At 40.0% G+C, this 16,183-nt stretch overlaps 2 protein-coding genes across 7 annotated transcripts; one reads left to right on the forward strand and one right to left on the reverse strand.

Moving 5' to 3' along the window:
- Positions 1–51: 51 nt before the first annotated feature.
- On the forward strand, positions 52–9,136 carry prrt4a (proline rich transmembrane protein 4a). 5 transcript variants are annotated; one of them, XM_067501705.1, is made up of 4 exons: positions 52–2,557; positions 2,861–2,935; positions 3,047–3,736; positions 5,221–9,133. In XM_067501705.1, exons 3-4 carry the CDS (start codon positions 3,130–3,132, stop codon positions 7,311–7,313), a joined length of 2,700 nt encoding a protein of 899 aa, XP_067357806.1. In that variant the 5' UTR covers positions 52–2,557; positions 2,861–2,935; positions 3,047–3,129; the 3' UTR covers positions 7,314–9,133. The 5 variants fall into 5 exon arrangements, with proteins under 5 accessions (XP_067357806.1, XP_067357804.1, XP_067357808.1 ...); XM_067501703.1 differs by having other exon boundaries at positions 2,861–3,736; positions 5,221–9,136; XM_067501707.1 differs by lacking the exon at positions 2,861–2,935.
- Positions 9,137–9,338: 202 nt separating this feature from the next.
- impdh1a (IMP (inosine 5'-monophosphate) dehydrogenase 1a) lies at positions 9,339–15,853 on the reverse strand. 2 transcript variants are annotated; one of them, XM_067501710.1, is made up of 15 exons: positions 15,381–15,853; positions 14,044–14,092; positions 13,101–13,202; positions 12,895–12,969; positions 12,533–12,739; positions 12,322–12,409; positions 12,014–12,213; positions 11,735–11,825; positions 11,531–11,626; positions 11,204–11,347; positions 10,833–10,974; positions 10,586–10,729; positions 10,422–10,505; positions 10,096–10,112; positions 9,339–9,979 (listed from the first exon to the last, which is right to left on the reverse strand). In XM_067501710.1, exons 1-15 carry the CDS (start codon positions 15,614–15,616, stop codon positions 9,876–9,878), a joined length of 1,779 nt encoding a protein of 592 aa, XP_067357811.1. In that variant the 5' UTR covers positions 15,617–15,853; the 3' UTR covers positions 9,339–9,875. The 2 variants fall into 2 exon arrangements, with proteins under 2 accessions (XP_067357811.1, XP_067357810.1); XM_067501709.1 differs by lacking the exon at positions 15,381–15,853 and adding an exon at positions 14,683–14,781.
- Positions 15,854–16,183: the final 330 nt, after the last annotated feature.

Here is a 16,183-nt window from a genome sequence, read left to right on the forward strand (position 1 = left end):
TGATGTCACAGATATCAACAAGCACAATGTTTCTAAGCTGGTGAAACGCAGTCATGATGTTTCACGTCTTTATTGAACATGAAACATACAAAATGATGGTGGAAAATGACAACAGTGTTGTAATAACTGGTTGAACCACCTCTGGCAGCAACATTCAACATTTAACATTTAACATTTATACCAACTGATATTTCTGTAGTGTTTATTGGTCAGAGGACCAACCTCACTGATTGTTGAAGTATTTGGCATGAAAAAATTACTTTCCATTACTTTTACAATGAATGTGCAGCCGTAAACGTTAATGGTATGACTGTATTGTATTGTACAGAGATTCATGTTTGCTACTAATCCATCTAGTTTCCATGGTTACCTCAAGACAATAGTCGAGTCCTTGCTTTTGTTTGGCATTACATTTCTTTTCCTAGTAGTCACACAAGTTTCCTCCTTTCTTGTCATATTAAAAACATACAAAAGTATCTCTTTTCCTGACTGTCAGAGGACCAACCTCACTGATTGTTGAAGTATTTGGCATGAAAAAATTACTTTCCATTACTTTTACAATGAATGTGCAGCCGTAAACGTTAATGGTATGACTGTATTGTATTGTACAGAGATTCATGTTTGCTACTAATCCATCTAGTTTCCATGGTTACCTCAAGACAATAGTCGAGTCCTTGCTTTTGTTTGGCATTACATTTCTTTTCCTAGTAGTCACACAAGTTTCCTCCTTTCTTGTCATATTAAAAACATACAAAAGTATCTCTGACCTTAGCTGGTGATTTTTTTCTTTAATATGATATGATAATGCCAAAAGATCATACCTTAGCATGCTTAGTGCCACTAAATCACTGTACTTAACTCTTTTTTACAGTGACCATAGCATATTTTGTCTGTCTCTTTGCTTGTGCAGCTTTGATTCTGTGTCTTTTCCTGACTGTCCACATTGCCAGCTGGACCCCAGTCCCTGCTGACTGTGTCTTGTGTGAGGATGACTTATCTAAACAGAAACCTCTTGCCTAATGAATTTGGATAGCAAGTGTGAGGCAGCAGTAGTTTGTCCACTTCCTCACTGAGCTCATGTGTTTGGCCTGTCATTGTCCCCGTCCAGTCCCTTTAGTTACGGCTGGGTTGGTGCTTTCCTGTGTTCTCATCAGACAGTGAGTTAATCACACCCATCGGGCAGTTTCTATCTTCAACATTGACTAATTGTCTATTTGATCTGAAACAGCCTTCCATATCATTCACCATCAGGGCTTATGTGAATCTGAATGCCATATTTATACTCTGCAAGCAAAAAAAAAAAGGAAATGAAATTTAGGTGACAGTTGGTGAACTGTTCTCTGTATTGTTGGCTGTAGTATCTGCTGTCACAGCCAACAGTATTCTTGGCATCCAGACCAAGCTTTTATGTCTTTGTGTTTTGTGCTAAATATATGAATAGCAGAATTGCTTGGTATCCAGTTAGACCTTTATTTATCACTTTTTAGGGAGAAAAAAAATCAACATGATAACTTCTCATACAGCCAGAATTCTTTCTTGAAAAGTCCTGTTCAGCACTAGTTATTGGCGAGTTTAAAGCAGAACATTTCAAATCCTTACACAAGGCAAACCAAGTAAATACAATGCATGGCAGTGTTTTACATTGTCTGACTCTAAATTCATTCAAAGGTATGTGGATCAGTGTCTATTTTAGAACCATCTTTGGGAATTGAATTAGGCCATGAGGCTACTGGATTCCCCCCCTATTGGGTGAAAACAGCATACATGAATTGTAGAAAAGGAAGAATAAAGAAAGCAAGTAACATGGCAACAGCAGAGAGACACTGCTCATGTCAAAGACCTTTTCCACATCGCAACAAAGATTAATTATGTTTTCTAATGATTTTTGTGTAATATAATATGGATGTAAACTATTCAAAGAGAACATTCTGTTTTACCCACCATTGTAGCGTATATTAAACTGAGCTGCTGATGTGAAAAGGAAGGGCACAGTATCAGTTGTAAATTTCAGTCAATCGAAGTTATTGATTTGTAGCAGTGGTTAGTTTAGTGCCTGTTAGTTGATGAGTTTGCCTGTGCCATCATGACATATTTATGTATTTTTCTTTTTCTTTTTTCTTTACCCTCTCCTCTCCTTTCCTCACCTCTTCTCTTCTCTTTTCTTCTCTTCATTACATACTTAATATAATACATACCAAACAGGTGTGTGTGCGTGTATGTGTGTGTGCATGTGTAGGAGAGAGAAGCACCACTCAGCTAGAAAAGAGATGATACTCAATGTGGTGTCGATGATGCTGCTGATTTAGGAGAACTGTAATCGTGCAAACAGTCAAACTTACCATCAGATCAGTGCAGCGGCAGCGTGCGGGACAGTGGGGGTTGTTTAGAAGAGGTGGGGTCTGTCCCATGTGTCGTCTGTGTGATGGAGAGAAGAGGGGCACAGCACAGTGGGTATGAAAGGACACAGAGTGCTGAGCAGAGACAGACTGCAGGCATGCAGCAACACAGAGCGACATATATGTTTAAAGAGGCTGCTGCAGAGTGGGCTACTCATGAGGTAAGAATGCTGAAATGAGACCAGCGACAAGAAACAGAGCAGAGGAATAGCTTAATGGATATCTGTGTGCTGTCTGTAATGAAAGGTTCTGTTCTCTCTTTGCACTGTGTGTATCCAGCAGGGGAAAGTAAAGAGTATGGGCTTTTCAAGATAGTTCATTTACTGGAACACAGTATTGTCTGGCATTTTTTTTAACTTACCCTATACGCAGAGTCAAGCTATTTATTACAGACATTTTAACTGTGTGCAGTATTTGATGAGTGGTTGCGCTGATTGTGTCTTTACCTCTACATTTTTCATCAGGTGTGTTAAGGATGAGACTCCCCCAAAGACTTTAAGTTAGAGATGTGTCAAGCATGTGATTAGAAAATACCTCTGGTAAACTACATCATGTGACTTTGCAGAGTTTACGGATGCTCATCATGCACTTTCTGTGGAATCTTTATCTTCTCCTTCTCTTCTGCTTGCCTCTTCCACTTTGTGCCAAAGCCTTAACGGGAGAAAATGATAAGGAGCCACAGCAGCTTGAAACAGAAACAGTGGGACTGCATCTCAAGCAGCCAGCTAATCCCATGTTTGGACGTGAGAATACGGACTTTGTGGGTCCAGCCCTGAGTTGGCCCATGTCATCATCGGAGGAATCAGACCGTCAAGGAGTGATTGGCGAATACACAGATTTACACGAGAGTACAGATACATCTCTTTTGTATTCGAAAGAGGAGGGACTTATTATATCTAGACCCACAGATAGTGCTGCTGAAGACGATACTTTTAATGAGAGTGCACAACCATTATGGCTTTCATCAGCAGGAGAACCACCTCAACCTACCCAGGGACAAACATTCAAATATCAGCCAGCTGAAACCAGCACTACATCAGTGTTGCATTCTACACAAACTGGAGACAATCAGCCAAATTTATCAGCCTCACAGAACGAGACGACTGACAGCTATTTACCCTTTCTTCTGTCTGTCTCGCATCCATCAAACAGACTGGACCAGGACTCCAATTCTTCACTAATTGCCGGACCTTGGCCCATCCCTAAACAGTCTGCTCCACCAGTAGCCACCAGCAGATGGGAATGGACCACAGGCCCTTTAGTTACCACACAAGGAGAGAAACAGGATGTCCTGGTGAAAGAGATTGAAGATGAAGCTGTTACCATGGAGTCAGAAAAAGGTAAGTCCATTCTCAAATGAAAGGTAAAGCCCCGGGAAGCATCAATCATTTAATAAAACTGATATGAATTACAGTTAACAGTGTTTGTGACACATATTCAGCTGACATACACAGTTGTATCATCTTCACAAAATGTTAGCATCACTTCCACCCTCAAACATCTCTCAACTCTTCTCCAGCCGTCTCTTTTCTTTGTCACAGATTCACCGGCTTACCTTGTCTTCTGTCAGCCATTCTATTGTTAATGAACCAGCGTTGATTACCCGCATCCAAAGATTAAAGTATAAAGTACACACACTACAATATTTACTGTACACATAGAAAGACAAACAAACACAAACTGAAGCACTTATTTGTCAAAGTAAATGCTGTGTTATGCCACAAGCATAGGGGAGGAGAGCTTTAACGACAATGTGTGAGAAATTACTTCAACATCCAGTTTGTTCTGAAACTGTACCTAATATTACCAAAAGTTGAAGTACTGTGTGACAGGGGCTACATGTCAAAATGATTTTTAAAGATTTTGTAGTAAACAGTGAAAGTCACTGATTTGAAAGGTCCTCAGTCTTGTTTGCTTCCCTGCTGATGTAGTATCTGAAGTGGTACGCATTCCTTTAAGAACCAGTAGGCTAGGTTATATGACTCTGATGGCTCTATAAAGCTTCCTCTGACCATTATTTCAGCTAGAGAATGAGGTATTTGAATTATTTATTGGATTCACAATCACAGACATGAGAGTTACATACATCTGTGCATTCTTTATGGGGAGGCAGCATTAAAGGTAGTCTAACACATCTTGACCATGCTTTATTAATAGCCACAAAAATGAGAGCAGCAATGAGGTCAATACAAGCTAATCAACATCTCTCTCTCTCTCTCTCTCTCTCTCTCTCTCTCTCTCTCTCTCTCTCTCTCTCTCTCTCTCTCTCTCTCTCTCTCTCTCTCCCCCCCTCTCTCTCTCTCTCTCTCTCTCTCTCTCCCTGTCTCTCTCTCTCTCTCTCTCTCTCTCTCTCTCTCTCTCTCTCTCTCTCTCTCTCTCTCTCTCTCTCTCTCTCTCTCTCTCTCTGACTGGCTCTCTCTGTGACCCAGTTTGAGACTCCCATTTTCAAGCCTGCTCTGTTTTATTATGGATTAACTTCACACACAGTAGATCCCACCATTCTTTTTGACCAGTTTGCACATTATTTACCTTTGCCCATATTAATTGGTTAGTTGATTATGTTGACTGTGGCATAGGTAAATTCATTCCAACACTATTAAAACTCATAACCAATAACTTAGTAATAACTATATTGTATATCAAGAGTAGACACTAATAGCATAGCGACACTGTATTTTGTCCACAGCACTACTTTGATCTAACTGCTAACATCAGCATACTGACATGTTTTCACCACTATGTTTTTGTGCGCCAATCTTCATTGGCCTACAGCCAAAAAGGTTATGTCTGTATTTGGTAATGCAGCATTGTACTTGTTTTACAGATGGGTCCAGGAGTAATGACGTGCATGCCTTAAAAACCAGTGGCACACTATTGCTTGACGGTAACATGGACACATCTGCCACCCCTTGTAAAACAACTAACCCATCCTGGACCCCGACCTATCAAGACGATTTTCCTCCTAATGAATCACTGCACGCCTCTCTTACCCACGCCCTTTTTGTCCCTCTATATTCAGACTGGAACTCTGCACTCGCCACATGGGGACTTGCATGGGAAGCACACATCTATGGTTTGGGGTCTGTCTTCTCTGTTTTTGGCCTAATCTCTGTGGTCTGCCTTTTGGGCCTGCCCTTGCGTTGCCCTCCAGGGAGTCCATACCTTACCCTGCTGCACTTCTTTCTCTTAGCATTTGCAGGCACCCAAGCTTTCTGTTTGCTCTATGATGCTTACAATTACCAGGATCGTCTTCCTCCTCTGGAATCACTGTTGCTCTCTGAGCTGCCCTTTCCCTGTTTGATTTCAGCCTTCTCTTTGGCCTTCCTCCTTCTTTCCTTGCGCTTACGCATGTGTGTTTCACTCACAGTTCCAATTTCCACTTCATTCTCGTCTTTGCCCAAACCTGGCTTTTTATTGTTTATCTCTCTGTTGCATTTTGGAGTCTCTTTAGGATGTGTTGGCCTTCTCCAGCTCTTCCAAAGCCTCCCCACCATGATCCTCCTGTTCCCTCAGGGTCTGTTCGTATGTCTCTCCATCTTTCTGTCATTCTCCTACCTCGTCTTCTACTGTTTAATAAAAGTCGACACTAAGCACATCTACAGGTTGAATGAGAGTGGAGAGAGTGGAGGATCTCCTGAATTGACGAGGCCTGAAAGTTCCCCCTTTGCCAAAGTAGAGGACTGGGATAGGGCAGCAGGAGCTGGAGTAGGAGTTGCATTGTGCCTGTTAGGATGTGGAGGCCTACAGCTTTATGGGATCCTGCATTATCTTGGTTTGGGTGGGGTTGATGGTTATGGGTTCCTGCCCTGGCCTTGGTGGGGCTACCAGGTAGGCTGCAGACTCTGTGAGACTGGTGTGTGTCTAGGTTTGTCTCTCATTGGTACGCATCCTTTATTCTGTTACAAAAACTCGCCTATGAAGACTCATCCTCGGCCAGGATCCTGGTCCCGCCTTTCTTGTAGCTCCCCATCACGAGGGTTCACCCTGCCCTCTCAGGAAGGTGCAGTTTCTCCTGTCCTATCCTCTCATGATTCCTGGTCCCAGCACAAGCAGGAAAACCTTGTGGTCTGTGATGTCATCACTAAATGCAAGTCAGAGGTTCTTCCTCTTTGCTCAATGTTGGATCCTCCTGCAAACAGGCCAGTCTGTGCCCCCAAGTCCAGCCAAACTCGGGCCAATATACTACCTCTGCCTACACCCCCAAGTCCACCGCACAAGCCTAGAAATGCAGTTGAGTCCCAGCTGTCATCACAGGATAGCTTAGGTACAGAAACTGACTCTACTGTTGACTTGCGTCCCCCATCTCCCATAAACTTGTCACGCAGTATCGATCAAGCCCTTTTCAATGAATCCTTATTTTCTCACAGTATTTTTGGATTGCCAAGACTGTTTCAAACTTCTTCAAGCCTCTCTTTGAGCTCTCTTAACAAAGATACTACAAAGCCGGGTTTCATTTCTGTAGAAAATGCCCTATACCGAACTTCATCCTGTGGAGACGTGAATCAAGAGACCACTGTGTCCACGTCAACACCTTCCCAGCCATATAGCTCTTTACCATCTAATAACAAGTCAAAAGAGCACTGGGACTGGAAAGGAAGTGTCTCTGGCTCAACTCAGGGTCTGTGCAGCAATCCTAAGGACACTGGAAAGCTGAGCTCACATTCCTGGGCCAACAGAGGGCAAAACTTTGCTCAGAGCAGCCTTCCACGAGCCATCCCCCACCTGTCTTACCATCGGCATTACAGAACCCTGAGCTTAGCCTCTCAAGACAGCCAAGGATCTGGCAGACTGGCAGGGACTAAACAGCTGAGTGAAAGCAAGCAGTTGGAATTGGATCTAGCTGTGCAGGCAGAGTTTGTCAATGTGTGTCGACAAATTGATGCTCTAAGTGTCTGCAGTGATACCATTGAATTATAGGAAGTTATTAAAGAACAGCTGTGAATTGAAAGCACATTACATTATTCAAAAATAGCACATCTGATTGGACAGATATAACCTTCATCTAAACTAATAAAAGGGGAATTAGCATTACTGAGATAATCCATCTATCCGTCCTGTTTTATATAAATAATGTATGGTTCATTTTACATGGTTCATTCTCTTTCTGCTTTTATTTTTCCACTAATAATTTTTAAATATTATGAAATATGGTAATTTAAATATATGCTTATACTAATTAGATGTTCATATATGTCCATTTGTGGATAAAGAGTACAAATGCTATCAAGAGGTGAACTTAAACAGGAATTGTAATATTTGTATAAAACACATGAGCTTCTTAAATAGAGAAATCCTAAGCCTCTGTAAAGGAATGAAATCTATGGGCATGAAACACAGCATAAGTTTCTATTGCCTGTTTAGACCACTTTTGAATGGTATTTCTGAAATTTGCAATAAACCATTGAGTGGGCGACTGTTGCAATGTGTGCTGCCAAGGTTAGACCTTCTGGACACCTCTCAACTGAGACCTCTCAATTTTGCAAAGGCTAAATATATTGCCCTCTAGTGGTAATAGTGGAAAAAGTTGGGTTGAAAGATTTGAGAATACCAACAATCTTTTTCCCTTCTATATAATTCTGTTATGAGAAAAATTTCAGGAGATATCTTAAAAATGTTAAAGAAGAACATTTTCTCCAATCAAATGATCTTTATTCATGGAGTACGTTTTACAGCAAATTTCATTCTGAAGCATTTCATACTAGAAGAAGACAAATTTAACTTTTGGTAAATGGTAAATAGTAAGTAACTTTTCTTTAATCGTGTAATAAAGAAATTATTAACAGAGCAAAAACAGTCAACCAGTACAATGACTTAATAAGATGTAATGTTAATCACAGAGTTATATACAATACTTAAAAGTACCTCAGAATAAAAACCCAAATATTTAAATTAAATTACTGTAAATTAAGCTCAAAAGTATATCTTTTTTTATTATAAATCTACAAAACATATATCATATTTTATTGATTTACTATTTGTATTTTTGTTTTGTTTGTTTTTTGCTTTAAATACTGAGCCTGAAAAAGACAAACAACCATCTATATTAAGTCATATTCTTCATGTGATTTTGCAAAGCAGATCACAACATACAAAATAAATACTCAGACAGAAAATTTTGTATTATGAATATGAAAAAGGGGATGACCAGAAACTTAAATGTATCAATTGTCAAACATTGAATTTCATCTATTTTGTTTCCAGTGTTATCTACGTAAAATCAAAGAAAAAGGAAAAAAAAAAAACACTGTAGGTTTCGATGTGGTTGCTTTTTTAAGCTGCTCCTTGTAACAAGTGTGTACTGTATTGTATATGTGAATTAAGGCTGATGCTAAACTTTGGTCCCTTTTGCAGTAGTGCAGCATGAGTTCACCGAGTTCACAGGCAGGGAGTAAGATGCAGGGTGGCCAGTGCGGATCATTTATCACCTAAAGCCAAATTTCACCCGTCAGAGAAATAACACTAAAATTGCTTGAGCGAAACCAGTGCAGTAGCAGTAAGAAGATGAGAACATAACTGTTCTATATGTACCATATGTTCAATCTTTCACAACGTATACAATAACACAAGGTCATTAAGACATGTCACTAATTAGAAAATGTGAGCAAGACTAGCACACATAAATGATTAAAAAAATTGAAAAAATGATTTTTAACTGCTTTTAAAATCAACAGAGCTAAATAAGCTGAATTTTGTTTGTTTTTTCTTTTTTGGATGAAATAAAAATTTGAACTGTTAAAACAATCTTGAAAACATCCTATTTTCTGTCAATAAAGTATCTGACTGCCCCTAGTTTTCAGGACAAATAGAAGTATTTTTTTATTAATATAAGTGTTAATTATACACATTATTATGTGAGGTAAACCTCTTTTGAACAGCACTGGCAGAGGTATTTGCGGTATCAGAGATATTCACTTCTAAAAGTATTTTAAGCGAGGCTCACCCTTCTAACCATTTAGAGAAGAGCAAGGATTTCTGCTTCATTATAAACTACAATTGAATTCCAACGTACTGTAATGTTATAACTATAAACACTTGAAGGGCTGTGCAGAGGATGGTGGAAGGAGAAAAGGGCAGAGCAGAGAGGACTCAGATTGGTGCTAGATTAGGTAGCACACTGTAGCTTTAATTTAGCATGGAAATAGGGCTGCAGAGTTGTACCAGTATACTGTCAGACTTAAAGTAAGGTAAAGTGGTTAATGATGCGTTCACGTCACTTGAAAGGGATGAGCAGACTGGTTAATTACATTAGCCCCACTACACATTGGCCACAGCGGGAGATAGAGAACTAACAGTTCTGTCCATTAGAGGCTGTGACTTTGCCTGCCTTTGAGCTTTTAACTCAGGTTAAACTATTTTGTTTTCTTAATCCTTAAAGGGCTCAGGAAAATGACAAATAGGACAAGAGAACGCAAAGAAGTAGTGTCAAATCTTAGGGCGTGGATGTTGTGCCTCAACAACAACTATGGGTTTGTAGTTTGATCACATGCGCCCTGTGCATCTGCTCATAGTTGCTGGTGCTGGGACATTAGGTCCTGACCGAGCGTTTCCTCTGCCTCCCGCTTCAGTAAAGCCACTTCTTGTGACTACATTTGGAACAGAAATAAAACATAGTATTCACACTTTCACAACAAAAACATGAATGGAGAGGAATGAATGAAAAATAAAGAGGTGTGATACCACATGCATATACTGTACTTACATGGCACAAAAGAATATCTATTGTGATGGCGTGGGTAAGAGAAGGAAGAGAGAAGACATTTTGATGCCTCTACCTACAGGTAAATTACATTGTATTTAAAAGTATAAGGTTTCTGACATAGGGACAGCCCCTGTTGTTTTAAAGTAAATGTCACATATTTGTATGTATTATTTGTACGCATTATATTATTTACAGAGGAAACATGAGGACTGACTTCACCAAAATACTACTGTTATATTTAGACACAAAAATGAGATTCGTGGAGTAAAAAGTGATTGTTGCAGGAGAGGCCACTGAGTGTGAACAGGTCAAAAGGGCAAACTTACGAGTGGAGGCCGTGAATTCCTCCTTCCATCTGAGCAGACATTGTTCTCTTCTCAAACTTCAGCTCTCCAGAATACATCATTGACCTGGAGTAAAAGATATACAGCTCACACTACCCAAAATAAAAGAATCATACAGCGCACACACTACTGTATTTCACACATACCTTAAAATGGATAAACTCTTGGCTCCTATGTCCTGACAGCCATGTTGGATTCCAGCAATGAGGTAAGGAACAAACTTATGGATGGAGCCTTTATCTTGAACTGATCCTGAGACACCTTGAGCCACCTTTACTTTATCTCCCTCACTGGTCACACACAATGTAAGATATAAATGTGTCACAATGACTAAAACATTTCTTAAAATATACGTTCACATATCAAACAACCTCTGTAAACTGAATGGCCCACCTAAAGTAGCGTTTCTGACTGTTATTTTTCTCCATTGCATCCAAGGAGCCCATTCCCCTGTACTTCTTCAGACGCACACCGTCTGAAAAGAAATATTCTCCCGGTGCTTCAGTGGTTGCCGCGAGCAACGACCCCATCATCACTGAGGGCAGACATAAAGGAGATGATGAGATGCTATTATAATTGTGAAGGACAAGGGCTAAAAGACTACAACAAGAAACAATTACTTTACAAAATGCTGCCTTAATTTTAAAAAAGTTAAACAAATAGGCCTGTAGATCAGCAGTAATGTTCTCTATCCACCCTGTATCATTTGATAATATAGATGTATTTAGTAAAAAATCCAAACAGGATAATTGTGCATTTTCTACCTGTAGATGCTCCCAAGGCCAGAGCCTTCACCACATGTCCAACAGTCTGAATAGCTCCATCAGCGATTACTGGCACCCCAAAACGCCGGGCATACTCTGCAACTTTGTACACCGCCGTACCCTGAGGCCGTCCACATGCCATTACTGGGAGTCATGAGTAAATACAATATTTTATGCTCCTTGGTGCATTTTAGTAGAGTTAATATTATTTTTTCTTTCTTTTCCTTTTTCGCTTGATATACATTATAATAGAATTTTGGCAGAGATAGTTTGTTAAATTTCTACACATGCATTGCTTTATCTGAAAGGAACAGCTCTTTATCATACCTTCTTGGGTGATACAGATAGAGCCACAACCCATGCCCACCCTCAGAGCATCCGCACCAGCATCTATGAGGTTTTTAGCCTGAGCAGCTGTCACCACTAGAGTGAGACAGAGGAGCAAAAAAGGATTAACTTGTTGAACTTGAATGGCTAGTTTTTTTTATTTGATAGAATTAATCCAGAATAAAGCTCAGATGCTAAACTCACCATTTCCTCCAATGACCTGAAGTTCAGGATATTTCTGTTTGATGTAGTTTATCATGTTGATTTGGTACACTGAGTTCCCTTGGGAGGAGTCCTGCAGTTCAAAGACCAATATGTGAAAAATGTGCATGAGAGACCAACAATAAAAACGCATTAGACCAAATTGCAATTTAGAGAATCACCAAGAGACTCTAAAACCATTACATTCATCAAAGTTTTAACATACTGATTGATTGTCTGACTGAGCTATCAAAGCTTGATCAAACCACTATATAAACCTACCAGGACTACCACATCCACCCCAGCTTGCATTAGGAGATCCAGTCTGTATTTGTCATCCTCCCTGGTACCGATGGCAGCTCCACAGAGAAGCTGCTTGCGAGCGTCCTTGGAAGCCAGAGGATAATCTCTGTTCTTCTTCAAGTCAGTCCTAGCAATAATGGCGACTAATTCATCATTGTCATTCACTATGGGGAGCTTACCTGAGAGAGTCAGAACCTAAAAATTAGTCAAAGGTGAAAGAAAAAATCCCTTCTATGTCCAGGATTGATAGCTTGCCTTACATAATACAACCATTTTGACAGATTTACCTTTTTTGCTTCGCTGCAGTATATCATTAGCCTCTTTCAGAGTGACTCCAGCTGGTGCAACAACTAAATCTTCCCTTTTTGTCATTGCCTCAATGAAAAAGTGGTTGATTAAAAGTGTCAAAATATGTAAATAAATAAAAAAAATACCATCTGCTAATTGTTACGATACCATTGATACCACATGTTATGTTTTTATATCCTCCTTTATTACCTCCTCCAGTGGTCTGTCATGGTCCTTCTCAGACAGAAAGTCTATGTCTCTGGAAGTTACTATGCCGACCAGTTTGCTACCCATCTTGCCTGTCTCTGTAACTGGGATCCCAGAGAAGCCATGGTGCATCTTGGCCTCAAACACATCCCCGACAGTGTGTAGAGGACTCATTACCACCGGGTCTGTAATAAAGCCCTGCTCAAATTTCTGGCAAGAAAAAAAAAGAGAGTGTTTAAGAGTTAGGAGACTTTAGTGCACATTGTTTTGAAAGTTAATGTCTTATTGATTTGGGAAATATATTGTCAAAGAAAATGTTTGATGTCTATTGTAAGGTTATGTTTAGTTTACTTGGTCAGTCTCACCTTGACTTTACGCACTTCATTGGCTTGAAACTCAGCTGTACAGTTATGATGAATTATTCCAATTCCACCCATTAGCTGAAAAAAGCCAATCCATGACAGGAGAGAAAAAAAACATTAAATAGCATTCAGTGCAACAGCTTGTACATGCAAAAATGTGTGAACCGTTTTGTATGGTGTATGTCAGACTGTGTTGGGTTTGCACTCACTGCCATGGCAATAGCCATTGATGACTCTGTGACTGTGTCCATGGGAGATGAGATAAGAGGCGTCTTCAGTGTTATCTTTCTCGTCAGTGCAGACGTTAGATCCTAAAAATTTGTTGCATTAGGAAATAATATGATCTTGTAACTGATAACTTATAGAACTTGCAGTGGTAAACACTACTGGTATTATTTTGTGAAGCATTTAGTAACATTTGTTTTGGAAAAAGCTATATAACAATCTATCATTTAGCAAAGTAATTGTAAATCATAATTCTACAGTAAATGTTGCTGCAACATGAATCAACATAATTCAAAATTTCCACAAGCAACCTCCCCCACAGTGACCCACACTTGCAATTACAGCACAAAAGCAACATATTTGTTAACCAACTGTAAAGTTTGTTACTGTTATTTCATGAAAATAAGCCTAAAAGCCAGATTGGACACATTAGAGGTTGAATTCTCCTCCTCGGCGTTTAATGATGCCGGTGTGTGTCTGTTTTGAACACCTGCTATTCAGTAGTAGCCCATGTGGCCTAGGCATGAAATTAATTTAATGTCCCAACAGAGCTTGCAAAGGTGAAAACATAGCAAGTCAAATAAACAACCTTGTGCTGAGGCGCCCATGGCTACGAGCATACTGTATCAAAAGAGTTAAAGATTAATTACAAGCATTACAGCATAACCTTCATGTGCTTGTGAATTATTATCAGCAATAGGAAAAATCAGCAAAATGGGTATTTTAAGTTAAAAACAAGAACATGTTTGCAATCTCAAGAAATGGAAAGTAGGACCACAGTGGTTGTATCGCTTTAACTCCATTGCTTAGGACTAATGTTAACGTCAACGTTTGTGCAAAGAAAGTGTCCTTTTAATCGTTACCTGTGTAGATCATAATATTAAAATGCAGCATTTGGCCTGTGCATGACAGTGTAATGACACTCACCACCTCATCAGAAGTAAAATCTATGAAACCAGGGAGGATCAAGAAGTCACTAAGAGGACAGAGAGAGAAATCGTACACATGAGGAATGAGGGAAGAGAAATATTTTAGCATTACATAAATTAAATATTACATGAATAAAACTGTCCATCAGTATTACTAGTAACAGTAACCACCATAAACTACCACAAAGTATCATATGTGGCTTTAGGGGTGTGTGTGACTGCTACAACAAATCAGCTGATTTTTTTTAACTTAGCTGACAGGAAGAAGACATGCTCTGCCAGTCTTTTTTACCCACCCAAATGTTCAGTGTTTATCCTCTGCACACTGATAAATCTTCCACACAGCCTCCATTAAGGAAACTACACTCATCAGCAGCCATTAACACACTGACATGAGCACAACAGACATGCACACACAAACTGCTTTTAATGTCTGCTGCCTCCCTCTTAGTCACCCTTGAAAGTAGCATTACTCAGTATAGATAATCTTTCATATAAAACCAAGCACATGTGTTATAGCTGAGCTTACTAAACATTTCATGGAAAGACATTGCATAACTTTGCGTGCTTCTGTGTGTGCACATGCATCTGTTTCAGTGTGTCAGCTGTGTCCTGTGTTTTATTTAGCCCGTCTTACTTGTAAGTGAGTCCATCACCAACAGAAAAGAGTTGCTGTGCTGTTAAACCATCTTCAGGAACATAACCTGTTCCTCCACTGATCAAATAGTCCGCCATGCTGCAATGCAAAAACACACAAAAGTAATGAAGGTCTTTATGTGGTACATATGTAAATACATTTTGATGATTTTGAACATTTTTTGACAATTTTAACGTGACTCCATCTATTATCTCTAGCAATTGTAAACAGTGTACATACGTTTATTGTTGCCAAAAAGAAACATATCTGTTTTGTCAGCCAGGTATCTATCTTTTGTGTTAAACATGCATGCAAACACTGTGTTGCTCGTCTTTCTTGACCTCTGTTTTTTCTAAATACGCTGCAGCCAGATCCTATTACAAAGGTTGGATCCAAGACAGGAAATGCTAACGAAAGGCTTCCATCCTTTTGAATGGAAACTCCTTCTATACACCTATGACGACAATACAGTAGCTAAGAGGATTTGGTTGGCTGCACAGTCGGCTGATAAGTGGGTTTGTTAAAGCAAACAGTCAATGAACTACTAGAAAGTGAAAACATCTCATTTTCTGCACAAGATACAATCTTAAGGCTTTACCTCAGCATATCAGAAATGGTCTTAGGCAATGGCCTGTAGGGACATGAATACTACAGTTATGTCCCTATAGGTTGTGCAGAGTTGTGAGTATGAGACTGACCTCTCTGGTTCGTAGCCAGCTTGGATCCGTGTAGCGCTGTATCGCTGAGCTGCAGTCTCATACCCATGTCCATGTGGTGTTGGGTGGGCGTATGCCCCATAGGAGTGAGGTTGTTCTCCATCTCTGTTCAAGATCCGGGGCCGAGCTGGCTCCATGTCCCCTACAATCCTCCGGTAGTCGATCTGGTAACTGTCCCTTTCACCATCTCCAAACCGGTCATAGCCGGGACCCTCCATTTCTAGAAAATCCAGGGCTACAACCTCCACAGTGCTTCACCACCTCACGGACAGACTTTAACTACGTCTGACTTGTATCGTGCACACAAACAAACTCACACTCTCACACTGAAAGTGAACAGCGGCCCCGAAGTGTCCCAAATGACTCACAGCAATACACACTTAGTGTTGTTCAATAATGAGCACTTATGAACCCAGGGCTCTCAGTCCACAGGACACCTTTCAGACACACCTGACAGAAGCTGTCCTGTTGTCTGCTTTGTTGCCAGTGCACCAGTTAAAACAAAAAGGCAAAACAAAAACTTACTTTTCAGACTTACATGTAGGTAAAAATTGTCTGTGTGAACCTGGTGTCCAGTTTTGTTTTGTTCAAAGATCTTAAAAACAGTCCTCAAAAAAAAGGTTGTTTTCCCAGAGTTTCTATTCCACTTTTTTCAGCACTCGTCCTTAGAGGCTATTAAGGCCGTCAGGTAAAGGGTCAGAGTTTTCAGCCAACCAGTTGAGAAAGCCTTGGCACACCAAATTTGTATTCCTTGGATGTTCCCTGGAGGACTGAGCAGCCTCTTG

This window comes from Channa argus, chromosome 4, assembly GCF_033026475.1.
Source record: "Channa argus isolate prfri chromosome 4, Channa argus male v1.0, whole genome shotgun sequence".
NCBI lineage: Eukaryota > Metazoa > Chordata > Actinopteri > Anabantiformes > Channidae > Channa > Channa argus.

Bases quoted from the DNA above. Each gene is read 5' to 3' on its own strand.
- prrt4a (XM_067501703.1), top strand. From the start codon at position 2,971: ATGCTCATCATGCACTTTCTGTGGAATCTTTATCTTCTCCTTCTCTTC. The intron at 3,737-5,220 runs GTAAGTCCATTC...CTTGTTTTACAG, and splicing joins TACCATGGAGTCAGAAAAAG to ATGGGTCCAGGAGTAATGAC.
- impdh1a (XM_067501710.1), bottom strand. From the start codon at position 15,616: ATGGAGGGTCCCGGCTATGACCGGTTTGGAGATGGTGAAAGGGACAGT. The intron at 12,410-12,532 runs GTAATAAAGGAG...TTTTTCATTGAG, and splicing joins ATGACAGACCACTGGAGGAG to GCAATGACAAAAAGGGAAGA. The intron at 10,506-10,585 runs GTATGTGTGAAA...CTTTTACTCCAG, and splicing joins AAGAGTTTATCCATTTTAAG to GTCAATGATGTATTCTGGAG.